Raw genomic sequence first — 14765 nt, 5'->3', positions numbered from 1 at the left:
GGGAAATGTACTTTACATTTTTACCTTCATCAAGAGTTGCATAACAAGACTTTAATTCTGGCCAAATTCTTCCAGCAACTTTTTAGATGACAGAAATCCTAACTTGAGTGGACCTGAGTGGAGAGTCTTAATTCCAAATGTCCTTGTTTTTGACCACATCTCATGGTCGTCTTCAGTCAATTGTTAGCAGTTGACAGCTCTGAAAAAAGCCAGCAAGTTGACTTTTTTTAACCACTCACTAAAAAACATAACCTAGCACTAACCACAATTTGAGCACTGCAGTTATTAAATAGTTCTTGTAACAAGCAATGACTTTCCGTAAATACAAGCTAGAAGCTATTTTATTTGAAGGTCTGGCTTAACAAATGATGACTTCTTTATAAAGTCTGACAAGTGCTACAAAGGACACAAAATGCAAAATTTTACATCACTGATGTTCTATTATAACAACAGAATTTCCCCGTCGTGGGATAAATAAAGTATAATCTAATCTAATCTAATCTAACCATGTCAGTGGGAGAACATAATTGGGGAATTATATGGTATGATTCAAATTTGTTTCTTTTCTCTGTTTTTACTCAATAGAATACAGAAATTTGGCAAAGACACAATATTTGGTACATTTATGTCTGTATCTACAAGCATCCCGGAAATTAAACATCGTTGATATACACTAATTTGTGATACTTGAACAGACTAAAAGGCAACATATATAGGCCCTTAAATGGTCTTTACTAGGTCAAACACTGGCTTACATTTGGCAGCAAAGAAGGAATACAGAGGGCTATGGCAGAACTGATCAGATCCAGGCAGAACAGAATGATGGCAACATAGACGACCTAACACAGAGTGACTGATGGCTAATCTGGATATATACTGAAGCTAATTGCAACAAGGTGGACAGATGACTCGTCAGATGATGAACTGAGGCAGGAAGTAATGGGTGGGGATCAGCTGTGTCATGACAGGGCTGGAACGATGAGAGAATTTCATCAAAGATTAATCAGATTATAAAGGCAGGATTTGAAAGAGGAGGATGGGGCAGCTGTCGCCATGACAGTTTTCAGAGATTAGATCCCTGACTTCCAGTATTTTTTTCTTTGGCAACCAAAAGAATTTATTTTGCCAAATTTCACATCTCCTTTTATTTTTATTTACACAACACTGGACATGCAATGTTTTATTTGCTTGAAAATGTAGACATAAATGCAAGTGTCAATGGTATACATATTTTACCATTTATTGTGTCTTTGCCAAATTTCTGTATTCTGTTGAGTAAAAAAAGGAGAAAAGAAACAATTTTGAATCATGCTATACAATTCCCCAATTATGTTCTCCTACTGACATAGTTATTGTTATAATAGAATACCAGTGATGAAAAATTTTGCATTCTGTATCCTTTGTAAAAAAAATTTGGATGTCCTATCTTTGTGTTGGCAGATCTCTGTAGGGTAAATCAAGATAGCTAGACTATCTGTTAAATCAGAGTTTTCTATTGCACAACTAAAACAACCTTCGAACATACACACCAAAACAAGTTCCTTCCCGAGGCTATTTTGCAGAGGCACCGTACCTTAGTTAAAGAAATGCCAATAAACCATAGACGTTAATAATATTTGTTACTCTTAACGCACACATTTAAGATCCAAATATTTGTCTCTTTAAATGCATATTAATTTAATTATTTTAAGTTGTTTTCTTGTTTTAATCTGTGTCTTATGTCAAACTTGTGGCGTGCCATGACAAGAGCCTCTATATTATTTAAAGATATTATAGATATTTCATCACAAGGAAGCAAAATGATATTTGTGTAATGACTTGAATGTGACAGTTTTCTTTATTTAATGTCTGTTTCTGATAAAGTTTTTATATTAGCTGATTTGCCCTTATTTAGAGTGAAATAAACACAGGTCGACTGGATGCATCTTTTCAACAGCCCTTAAAAACACACCCATTTACATTACGTCTTCTAATTCCCAACGTAATGTATTGCTTTGTACGATGTGCCGAGCGTTGTTTGTAACCACATCCATTAAGGCTGACCTTTTCACATTTATTTTAGCTAAATTACTCCATGACATTGGCACAGGACAAGACGTTTGGCACAGCAACAGAATCTTCATGTTTTCTCTACAGTCATACCATCTGTTGAAATTAAATCACTAGTTGCTCTGTGATTATTTTTGCCTTTAATGTGGCAACGTTTAAAGGTGCCATTATACTAATTTTCAGGTTCATACTTTTATTTTGGGTTTCTACCAGAAGATGTTTGCATGCTTAAATGTTCAAAAAATTATTTTTCTCAAATAGTCTGTGTTTCTCTGTCTGAAACGCTCCATTTTAGCACCTGTTCTTTAAGTCGACCTCTTGAAAAAGCCCATCTTCTCTGATTAGTTAGCCTTATTGGGTCTTTAGCGTAACGCACTCTCAGAATGACTGTACCTATAGAGTAATTGTGACACCAGAACCGTACGGAAGTCCTGGCGGCTCTTTTAAAAGAACAGTTTCTGAATGTGGGCTGCCTGCAATTCTCTGTGGATTGAGTGTTTTGATACCTTCACAGTATTTATATAGCACCTCGACATGCTTCAAAATGAAAAAGGACAAGGATAGCTCACTTTTTACAATATGGAACATTTTGGACAACATGGCATCCCAGAAATCCTCTCAATTTTTTCAAATGAAAATAAGCTACTGCATTGACACAGATCCTCACTTGTTGTAGAGAACGATGTCGGGCCTCCAGATAATCTCTGAGGGAATACGGATGGAAGTGACATTTTCGTATTCTTCCGGGTTCCAGCGGAGTTTGTAATCGTTCCATTCCTGTTGGAAATCATTCATCATATTTATATTCTGTAGCTTTATGTTTGACTGAATGTTTTGCATGTGTTTTTTCTCTCATTATGACATACTTGCTTGACCCAGACGTTTGTGGTCATCATCTGGTTCTTCTCATCCTGATTTCATGTAAACGGAAGAGAAATTACTGTGACATGCATCTTCTTTTCAAATTAATTGTATGTCAGTATTCGTGAGCACATAGGTAGAATTTCTTTGAACATCTCATAATGAAGCTATTTCATGTATCAGTTTTAAATCCACATACATGCTTTCCATTCATAAAGACTGATTAGTTGTGTAATACACCAGAAAAAAAAAAGCACTTAGGCAGTGCTTCATGCAAAAACACTCTCACTGTACAGTGTCTTCTATTGCTTTGCAGCCACTGCTGGCAAGTTGCTATCTCCAGCTCTTTCCCTGCAACATCTAAGACACAACAGTCAGTGAAAACACACTTCACCAAGAGCTGACTCTCACTGGCATGTGAAGCAAGCACTGACAACTAATTGTGTGACAAAACCTGGAGAATCATCCTTGTAACAATGCAGGCTGCACATATTCAATCTTAAAGCAGCACCAAATGGTAGTTAGAGGGCTTATAAAACAGCACTACCTTAAGCCAACAGAAACCCTGCAACATTATTTGTGTCTGCAATGCGAAGATAAGACAAGAGGCAAGTGATAGTAGAGATGTTAATTTGTTGAGACCAGCTGTGTCTGGATTTTACTGCCAGTGTTAGCATCCTTGACAACTGAATTTAATTTGGGAAAATAATTCCATCTCTTCTGTTGTGGTTTAATTTCCGTTGATAGGTGATCTGTATATTTAGATTCATTTCTTTCCTGGTGAAGCTTTGAGCTGGTTGTTGTTATGATCAAAATGAATATAACGCATACTACAGAAAGAGGGCCAAACCAGAATCTAAACTTAACAAAGGGATATTTACAGGTAAGTTTACATGCCTTGCTGCAGCAGACCAGTTTATTAGCTATTCAACCTGCAAACTGGTGTTAACATTGCACTTTTCCCTGGTGAATGTTTGTTCTGTTGCTCATTCAACAAGCTTAGGGTGCAGGAGGAGACATGGGTTCATGTTTGTAAGTTGGATAAGAAGGAAAATTTAGCAGGAAAACCATTTTTGGTTGTCATTTAAGCAGGTTACCATCTGCCTATGATAGAATGGTGACAGTACTGCTTTCTGAAAATATGGTTTAAAAAGAAGTGATTTGATTGGCTGTGTGAAAACGTCTGATTCACAGAGCAGAGAGCAGAGCAGAAATTAGCAATTTTATTTCAGTTGGACTTTAATAATGATATCCGGTGCTATTGGTGAAACTTGACAATGCTGTGAGGTTTTACTCACCACATCAATAAGCTGGGCAATAGACAGTCCAAAGTGGACTAGCACTGTGTCCGAGGTGTTTTCCACAGGCCGGGAGAGCTTATTGTAATGTACGAACAGATCATGGAGCAGCCTCTCTTCAGCGTGGGCACGAGGTGCAACTTGGAAACAAACTGAGGGGAGAGAAGAGATTAGCAACACATTTTTTTCAGCACTTACACGTCATTTAATGTATTTTTTTGTATTTTGAAACAATACATTTGCTTACAATATAAGAGTAGTTAATATTGCTACTCCTTTGTGCTCATTTACAACGGTGGCCTTCTATAGACGTATAACCAGTTTTAATCCTTTCTCTTTTTGCACATGTATTTGAAATAGAAACCTTGACTTTAAATACATAATATTAATACTAAATATTTGTGTACCATCTACAATACAATCATGTATAAGGAATTTAGCTGATCCCTGCCCTTAAACAAAAATTCACTGTACAGAGTGCAATCTGAAAGGAGGGTGACCTCTATTATACAGGTGGGATACGGTTACATGGGACTGTATCTGAGGGATGAGGGGGGAGGAGGGGGAAGGAGATGAGAGAAGCGGAAGCATGAATCTGAGTCTGAGGACATCCTCTGTGTCTCTGAACAGACGTGCTGATGGAGCGATCTGTCGAGACGTCTCATCCTTCCCTCTCACTCTCTCTGCCATGGCCACTCCGACGGAACAACTCAACCCCCCCCCCCATCCCCTCCCCCGCAGTCAGGATGACCTAACAAGGTCTGGGAACAATTAAAGACACAGGGCTCGTCCCGAGACTCGTACAGTACAATGTCCTTTGTATTCCAATCGTTTTTCCATATTCAATTAGGTATTTTTATAATTCTGGACATTGATGAATTGATATATCATTGAATTACCTGCACAACGTACATAGGCTATTTCAGCACAGTCTGACTGATATTTCATTATGCCTGGCACTAGTATATTGTATATATAGTGTTCTGTCTGTGCACAAGCTTTATCTATATCTGTCTACCTATCCATCTATCTGTCTTAAACAAAGATGCTCTGCTGTTCTAACTTGTATTTTTAAAACAGGGACACAGGTGTTGTCATGCTGCCGGCCTTCCTCTCAGGTTTTCCTACCCACTCAATCAAAGCTGATGGACTGTCCTTGAGTTGCCTGAATACTGGCATCATCTGTTTTTAAAGGCTTGGGATCAATATCTTATTAAATGGATCTAGCTGCTTCTTCTTCTTTTTCTCCTCCATGTCTTTACTTCCTTTTCTACCTGAATGTGTGTGACATGTCCCGATGCTCAACAACCTTGAAAAGTCTTTGCATTTACAGATGAAAGGAACCAACATGGGTACCTTTGTTCCATCACGTCAGCTCAGACAGAGTGATATCAGGCAGCTGATGTTATACTGTAATCTGTGTTTATGGCAATAAAGAGGGACCCTCCACCAGATTCTAAAGCAGCCCTGCAACTAATGGGTTTACATGGGGGGAGCTTGCAGGGTGTCATGCTCGTGACAATGTGTGGGTCAGAGCGGTAATGTGGGCAGGAGAAAATAGGTAGCCGTTGGATGAGTTCATCACTGTATGATGGGCTTTGCAGGACACTATAATTAGCACTTGCAGACTCTGGTGTTACCAATCACTTAGCATGGAGCAACCTGAACTTTTATTGTCTGTTATGTATTTACTCAAATTAAATGTTTCTATTTTTGTGCCAATATCTAGCTCCTTCTCCTTTAAAATCATGACATTCCCCTGAATGAAACAAAATTAATTAGGTAAATCCTACAGAAAAGTTAATAAAATTGAAAAGCAAACCAACCAAACAGTTTTGTCCTGCTTAGTTATCTAGATGTGTCAGAGCAACTAGACCCAGTTCTGTCCTAATTTGATCAATGTATTGTCATAAGCCAGTAATGCATGAGCAGAAAACATTACTTTGTATGAGTCCTGCTCTGGAACTCTAGGCAGACTGAGCTTGGTACCAGGTCACTAAGCAACAGAGGCAGTTTCTCACTCCTCGTCCAATTAAAACAAAGTTTTTGTGTCTTGAAAGTTTTGACAATGATTAGGGTCATCATCTTGTCAGATTTTTCAGATAAATAATCGGGGTTGGGAGGGGGGCAGAATCCTTTTTGTTTTTTAAAGCAAAACACTTTCCCTTACTTTCAAAATAATATATTCATGACATAAACAAAACTAAACATAATGAAATAGAGAAAATACAGCCACTCTATTTTTGTACAAAAATCTGTTCAACGGTTAAACTTATTACAGATCCGGGCTCAGTCAGTAACTTTGGTGGTGCTGATTGACTTGAATATGCTCCCCCAAGATCAATGAAAATATAGATTTTGTTTGACAAGTATAAAAGTTAAAACACCCTTTAAATAAGCGTAGGCCAGCCTCCCCTTAAGCAAATATTTAAAATACACGATCCGCTCACCCATTTCTGATCAGATATCAGAAATCACTCCTCACACCACAATATTTTCACACAGTCCCTGAAAATGAGAAGTTAGGAATCCGCAACATGAATTATTTACCTTGTGGAGGAAGACCGAAGACAAGTATGCTCAAACATTTGTATAAATCCATAGTGAACTCCTTCCAACTTCTGCAGGCTTTCAGTCCCAATGGTCAGTCATCCGTCCGGTCTTCAGTCTTCAGGAGGTTAAGATCATGTTAAATAGCCAGATGGAGAGGTCATGTTAGTCTGTGTCAGCCCTGGCCTGGTGTTCCTCCTGGTTCCATCTGTCCATCTCTTCAGTTGCTCATCTGAGTGTCCGTTTAAAAGGAGCACAGACCTGTAGTTTAGTTTCCCTGACCCAACACTTCCTAAAGTTCCTCCTCGCTCCGCTGGAATCTTTAATCCAAGTGGTTTATATCCCGCTCTTCTCCACCCTCCCTGTCTACATTACTCCCTCCCTCGCCTCTCATCTCTCCGCCTCCTCACTTCATCTCCCTCTTTCGCTCTCTCTCTCTCTCTCTCTCTCTCACTCTCTCTCTCACACACACACACACACACACCTCATTTCTCTCTGTGCATTTTCTCTTTCCCTCCTACTTATGTGCTTTCCACCTTCTTGCCGTTTTTTCTCTCCATCACTTTTTCCTATGAAATAATAGTTTACTTTTGTGTGTGCGTGTGAGGGAGAGAAGAATATATACAGTTTATATATTCTCTCTTTCCCTCACTCACACACAAATCTATCTAAAAAAATATCTGTTGAGATTTTCATAACAGTATACAAGAGCAGTGCTGTTTGCTATTGTGTGTTTCTGCAGACCAGATCTTTGTATGTGAGCTGCGTTACAGTGTGTGTGCAGCCTGTGTGTAGATACCTGTCAAAGTCCAGTCTGGTAGAAGTGGCCATGAGTCATATAACCTCTGGATACTCTTCAATGTCTTCTCTGCCCTGTTTTCCATGAGCATAAAATCTCCAATTCCCCCTCTCCCTTTACCTTACACCCCTCCTTTCCCTTTTACGTAAACAACCCTGACCCTCTCAATTTTTTTTCTCACATAATGCTTCACACACCGACAGAGATTTCCATTCCTTTGCAACCTCTCTGTGCTTCACTGCCAGTATGCTTTACAGCTTTTATACGTCAGTAGAGCTCAGTGCCAAGGCTGGCCATCTATTCAGACAGTTGTACTTCCTTGAGGTGTTTACGGTTGCTGTAAATCTTTTTACTTTTCACCAGCAGTGCCAACATCATCATCGTCGTCATGTTTTGATGACACAAAGTAAAAGATAATAACTGAAGACACTTAAATAAAACCTTGACTCTCAAAAGTAATGTTTACTTGAGATTGGCTAAGGAAGAAACCACTTTGAAACTTATGACTGTGTTACATGATTTAGTCCAACAAAAGAGGTCCGGGCGGAGATATATTTTGCTGCTGTAGATGTCTTTGTCAGATATGCTTCTTTTTAATACACTTTGAGCCCACAGAGAAAAGCCCCCGCAGTGTACATATTGATTTCTTTCTGATCAAAGACTCGGCTCTCTTGATCCAGTGATGACTAACAGTGACTTGACAGATGAAGAGATTCCTCTCACCGGTGTGTTGCCACAGCGCAGATGTACATTCTTACCCTCAGAGATTTGATGGCCGATTATTTAGTTGGATTGCTGACAGGAGTCCAGCAGGAATTTGTAAGTGGGACAACGCAGCCGCAGGGAGCCACTGGAAGAGGAAATTTTCACTTTCAGTAAAGGGCAGGGTGCACAAATACGCCAGTTACAGCCTGGTGGTTGACATATATTAGCTTATCTAACACCCACATATAAACACGTATAAGCTCTCTCTGTGGCCTCAGCTGAAAAGGACCATCTGTGCGCTCTTCCAGTGGTAAGGGAGAATAAGGGCCGGGAATAGTCACCTCTCGCAGCCGCCTCCATAATAATTTGACTTGAAATCGGAAAGAATTTGGTGATCCCTAAGCACACACTTTGACCTCTCAGATGGTCACAACCTAAACACACCGGCTGACCCTCTGTGGCCATGTTAGAGCAGATGCAGATGAGGTGGGTGGTTGCTACATACAAATCCCTGAGTTCCCAGAGTTGTAAAATCTGGCACCAGAAAATAGTGAGCTACACAGAGTTTTTGACAGCCCTTTCAATGCAAGTGGTTTGTAAAGCTATTGTATGCATACATTTTAGACCTCTAGGGATGGTAATAAGGAAAAGAAGCGGAACACATTGACTGAAATTAAATCTCAGAACCCATCAGCTATTGTCGAACGAGAAAATCAGAACCAAGCAGAGCAGCCAAAGGCCATCAGAGGTAAAACAAGAAAGTATGTTCTCCATAAAATATGATCCAGTTTCACCAAAATTAGTGATAGTGCCATATAGCGTTACAGCACTTCTCCAGTGAGATTGTACCCGCCCAACAAAGTTACAGGTGTCAGGGGTGGGTAATGGGAATGACAGAGCCACCTTTGTCCCCATTAGTCAGCGAAGCATCAACATGATTTTGAAGCTGTTATTTTATGGTAAACAAGTTACATAATGTCACTTTCAACACCAACAACTCAAAACTCCACTTGGGCTTGAAAGGACTGGATACCCTGCCAAACCTAGATTATTCATCGTCATAATGTGCTTCTGCTCATCATTCTCTCACAAGTCTTTACACGTGCAGAGAAAATGCAGGAGAGACAGAGAATTATGAGAGATAAAAGGTGGGAAAACACGATGTAACCACACAAGAAATCGTGTGCTCTGGAATATAATACTGATAAGTCAGTCTGTGCACGTTATTTCTTCATGGAAAACTTATGGTAGACTGGTACAATTGAGTCGGTTTGACTCTGCTGTTCTAGCACAGGGAAAATAAATTATTCAACCAATTAACTGTCATCATCATCAATAACTTATCAATATTATTGATAATTTATTGTTAAAAATGTGAAGAGGCTTTTTACTTGTTGAAGACTTAGATTGAGACAAGGTCGACAGTACACTTGGCATGAACTGTAATATTTCATATTTTACATAATATGTATTGTTTTACGTACTTTTCATCATAGGTTTAATGCGACCCAATGAAAGAATGTGTGGTCAAATAAAAAGGTTTCCTGCTACTTCACTGCTAATCTCCACCAGACTCCACATTATAGACTTAAAGAACCAGACACAATTATGCACAGAAAAGTGAATGAATGATCCTGGTTCGGAATTGGTTTTGCTCAATTCAATCACACCATTCATGTCCCAAGCGGCTGTGCAATTCCTTCTTATAGCAGCACAACAAGGGCTGGGGTACACTCAATCAAAACTTTGTAAGACATGTTTTATGACCATGTCAGAAAAGCAAGTGTGTTTATAGCTGTTCCGAATGGCAACACTGGAAGGCAGGGTGACAAGTTGGCCATCATAGAGATGGGTGAGACATGGTATTAGTGAAATGTGGGATTAACAGTGCACATTTTCAAATTGTCTCTCCTGATAGACCTTCATAGTGTTGCATTCTGTTGTTCACAGTAAATGTAGCAACAATTGTTTTGTCAATAAGGAAGAAAGAGAGCTAGAGTGTGAAGTTCAAACTCTGGCTGCTTTCTCACCTTCACACAGCTGGCAAAGTGGGTGTGAACATTGAATTGCCAGTTCTGGAAAATTACAGAAACAGTTGGACACAGTCTGTCCTAACCCAGTGGTAGGAAAGCGTGGTTGGCCCACTTCTGACAGAGTATACTGGCCCCTTATGAGTACTGCATGGGATACTAATGGAATGCACATTCTAAAAATTGAAAAATGTGACCGTTGGGGAAAAAAAACTAGAAAACAACTAGAAAACTAGGTTTAGTGTTGGTATCTCATTTAGTTTAATGATTTTGTAGGATGTTTTTTTTTTTTTTACTGCATTGCTTTCCTTTCAATGCTTTGCTAGTTACTCAAAGCAACACTATGCAACTTTTCCCTCTTCATTAGGCCTTGCAGCAGCTCGCGCTGAGGCGGCGATCATGCGACATGTAGTTCCAATGAGACAACCCGTGGGAGGACCAAAGAGAGAAAAGTTGCATAGTGTTGCTTTAAGATCTAGTTTGTGTAGTTTGTTTAACATTCAAAATAATTCGGACAAACTTCAAAAACAACCTTTCTCTTTCAGAAAGCAAAGAACCTATATTTTGGAAAAGGAGGAGCTTGTTCATTTTGTGCATTTGCAATTAAAAGTCATGTTTCAAGATTCTTCTGTTTATACCAACATTGTAGCCGGGAGTTTTTTTGCTGGGTTTTAGATTTGCTTTAAGCCACCAATCATCAAAGAACAGAACTTTTACTTAATGTCTAAATAACCCTAACTTACCACTGGTTGGCTGGTACACTACTCTGTGATCAATGACAACCAGATAGATGTTCTACATGGACATAGCCCTGTTAGCAGGTATAAATGCATCCATATGACAACAAGATTAGGGGAAGGATGCATTATAGATCTAATGGTAATGAGACAGCCGTCAATAGCAATGGTGTGGGATTGAATAATACATAGCATTTATGATGGGCTTCCAAATCCCAGTAAAACATCTGTAGTATTGATCATATCACCGAGTGTTCTATATGAAGTCAGCCTCTGTGAGGAGAGCTCCCTGGAACAGCCCCAGGATCTGAGACCACAAGGTCAGCAATAGCGCTCAACAGCGCATGCTTTGCCTTAGTGATTCACACAGCTCTCTTTGTTACACTCACACTAACGTGTGTCCACACAAGTTACCCACACAGACATTCATCTCACACATGCATAAACACCTTGCCTACTAGGGTTGCCAAGATCACCTGTAAATCATGACTACGGTTTGTTTTTGTTTTTTCAAGGAGAGAAAACTTTTCTGAAATATCTGTGTCTCTTCTCTGTGAAAGCCTTGTATGCATATGAATGTAGATCTTGACCAGATCCCTGGTCAGTTGCCAGATTGTTTCTTGTACCTCATGACTCACATCATTCCCAGTGTCTCTTCCCTGTGTTTTTGTATGACCTCTTGCTTGCTTTTGACCACGTTTTTGCTTGCTGTTTTCATACCTTCACCTGCATTGTACCTTTGTACAAGGAACTCCATTACCAGTTAAATCTGCTTTGAGTAATGCTTCAGGGACCACTGTGCTCCGTGACATTGTTATTATTTAGAAATCGTCATGGGGGCGACAGAAACTACGCACTATAGCTTTAAACCTTTATTCTTCATCATCACATACCCACCAGTAGTGAAATTCTATTTCTGCATGTCAACCCATCCTAATAGTGTTAGAAGCAGTGGACAGCTATACATACAGCATCCAGGGACCAACTTGGGGACGCTTTGACATGTGGCCTGACATGTGGCCAGACCTGGGATTGAACCAACCACTCTACCTGTGAGCCACAAGCCACCCCAGCACCCTGAAGCAGTGGCTGGATGTTGAAGTCATCCTGAATGCTGTAGGCAAAGGCAAATACTGACATAGTCCGATGCCAACTGTGAACCCACCTGCAACAGCCCAGGGGTAAGGCGAGATGGCCAGTGAGCAGATCCCAACAAAGATGGTGCACCTGCAGCATCTGTGAGGTGAATGCCATCTGTAAACCACATACACACACAATCACACCAAAATGTCACCATCTCAGTTGATATCTTGGATGAAAAGGGTAACAATATTGTACAGTAACTATTATTTCTTGAAAGACATCAAGTATTGTCTTTTCATTATTAAGACAATGTGGCAATTAAATGGCGACCTTGATGCCAGATGCTGGTGTCAGTGCTGTTTGACATTGTTAATATTTTCATTACAGTGAAAATCAATAGGCACAAACACCATAAAACCAACTGATACTATGCCCATGACAACAGCAGTCCTGCCTTTGTGTCCATTGACAGCGTTAATAGATTGATCGACATGATGTTACAGATCCATTGGAACAACTTTTATAATGGTGTTTATGGATGTCACTAGTTAGTAAAGGAAACGATAGCTATACCTTAAGCAAAAAAAATGTCAATGTTAGGGCAACACACATTAGAGAGTATTACTGGGGGGAAAAGACATAAAATATATTTCTTTATCACATAAAAAAAAACAGCAGCTCCTCGTCAGTTGCCAAACAGTGATAAACAAATGGAGTAAAACCCAGAAATGAATCTCCTTGAGTGAGAATATTACCCATACATTACAACTGTGCCTTTTGTGACACACTTTTTACTAAAGACATTTCCCTGACAGTTAAAATATGGGGTTGGCCAAGCAAAGGGAAGATCTTGAAATGTCAGTATCTAATTTATCAATGCCTTGTTAAAAAAATTATTTCATTTCACATTTAGCCAGGTCTGTATTTTTGCCTCCAATGTATAAAATTAGGTAAGTATAACTTCAGGCCAATAAAAAATAAAAGATCATTTTTAAATAAACCATTATCATAGTAGCTAGTCTGAATTTTCTTATCAATATTAATTTTTAAAATGTAAAAACTGTTGCTCGTTTCAGCATGTTGTGGACACAAAATATCACATTTAATTTCCATTACTTGAATTTCTATGACCTAATCTTCCCAATTCTTAACGGAAGTGTTTCTTGTTTTCCTATAGCAACAACCGATAACAAACTTCTAGTAATATACAGTACTTTCAAAGCAAATGGCCTTCCCCTTTGATTCAACAGAATGTTAACTATTCTCTATAATACACTCAAACTTGCCTAACAGAAGGTCTCTTTGTTGTTCTCCATGTTGGAAAGAGACGAGCTGGGGGCAGAGGATGTCCTTCAGCCTTCACCTGACTCCTTAACATTCAAGTTAATTCTCTGCATGGTCCCCACACTAGCCCTTCATTTCCCTACCTGTCTTTGCTAAAGGCAGTTTCAAGAAATAGTGTTCTGACTTAATCCCTATGGCATTGAAATTGTTTAATACATTTAACAAATGTGACTGGGTTACTGAGTAATGCTACTGAAAATGGTGTTATTTCAGTTAGCTTTATAGCTGGTTTGATTTGCATTGAGAGGTGATATTGTGGAAAGTTCCCCATGCCCATCTCTTGGTATGGTGAAGGGTATGTGATGATGGGGGGCTATTTCAATTCCAAAGGCCAAGGGAACTTTATCAGGATGCATATCTTGAATCCATGAAATAACTGGCCTTTAAAAATGAAAATCTGCCTGCTTCTATGGGAATTTAACATTGGTGTGTATATTTATGCCCCCTGTATTTTGAGGAAGAACATCTATTTATATACAATATATAATTCATTCACAAAGAAAATTGGTGTCCTTTAAAGGCTGGATTTTCCTTTTTTTCATTTTCCTCTTTTTAATCAACTTTAGCATGGCTGCGTAAACTTATGCAAACCCCTGTAGCATTGCAATTGGAACTAGGCTTTCGGTGGTTTTGTTGAGATTATGCAACATCCATATTGGACTCAACAGCAACCTGGGATTTAAGCCAATACTGTAAAATCTGTTGGTACGCAGTGTGTGTAGAAAAATTCAAATTATAGTTTAATTACTATGCGTAAAGGATTTGAGCCCTACGTTCCTCTGCTGCCACTGCTGACTCAGTATTTTCAAAGCAAAGGCATTTATGTGTCAATTTCTGTTGAACTGCACACAGGACACCATTTGTAAAAGACAAAGCTGAAGAGTTTGGAGACAGACTCATTCAGCGACATTGTTGGTTAACTTTCCTTGTCTGTTGTAAAATGAGTTTGTTATCTATCTTCTCATCCTCTCTCTGAGGTGTAAGGTATCAGTGTAGCCCTGGAGGGGGGATTTCCTGTCAATCATGCAATATTGCTTTATTCAACACGTTTGCATGGTATGTGAACGCTTGGGGCCAGACATAATTACAAATGGGAAATAAGAGGAAACTGTAAGTGTGCCACTATAGTTTCCCAAAGGTGATGTTCATCCGCCATGGTAGAAGACCACCCACTGCAATGTTGTTTTGCCTTTAACTCTTAGTGATGGAGCCATCCAGCTGGTTCACTCAGCAACGCTATGTCCCATGTAACCCACTGTCTTAACTCACTTCTGTGACTGTTTGCAGTGTTCTGTCTGAACATCTTAAA

At 39.3% G+C, this 14765-nt stretch overlaps 2 protein-coding genes across 2 annotated transcripts in view; one reads left to right on the top strand and one right to left on the bottom strand.

The window, feature by feature from the left end:
• chrna4b (cholinergic receptor, nicotinic, alpha 4b) overlaps positions 1–7092 on the bottom strand; it is a 10963-nt gene extending 3871 nt beyond the window's left edge. The window contains exons 1-4 of the mRNA XM_032520847.1: positions 6759–7092; positions 4209–4360; positions 2916–2960; positions 2717–2826 (exon numbers count right to left, since the gene is read on the bottom strand). Coding sequence (XP_032376738.1) covers positions 2717–2826; positions 2916–2960; positions 4209–4360; positions 6759–6810 — 359 coding nt within the window. The 5' untranslated portion in view covers positions 6811–7092. The remainder of the gene's footprint in view (positions 1–2716; positions 2827–2915; positions 2961–4208; positions 4361–6758) is intronic.
• Positions 1–14765, top strand: part of e2f1 (E2F transcription factor 1) — a 408003-nt gene that overhangs the window by 221441 nt on the left and 171797 nt on the right. The gene's annotated exons all lie outside the window — the stretch shown is intronic.

Source organism: Etheostoma spectabile, chromosome 7 (assembly GCF_008692095.1).
Source record: "Etheostoma spectabile isolate EspeVRDwgs_2016 chromosome 7, UIUC_Espe_1.0, whole genome shotgun sequence".
Classification (NCBI taxonomy): domain Eukaryota; kingdom Metazoa; phylum Chordata; class Actinopteri; order Perciformes; family Percidae; genus Etheostoma; species Etheostoma spectabile.
The sequence above is the reverse complement of the archived record's forward strand: the minus strand, read 5'-3'. Positions and strand labels throughout refer to the sequence as shown.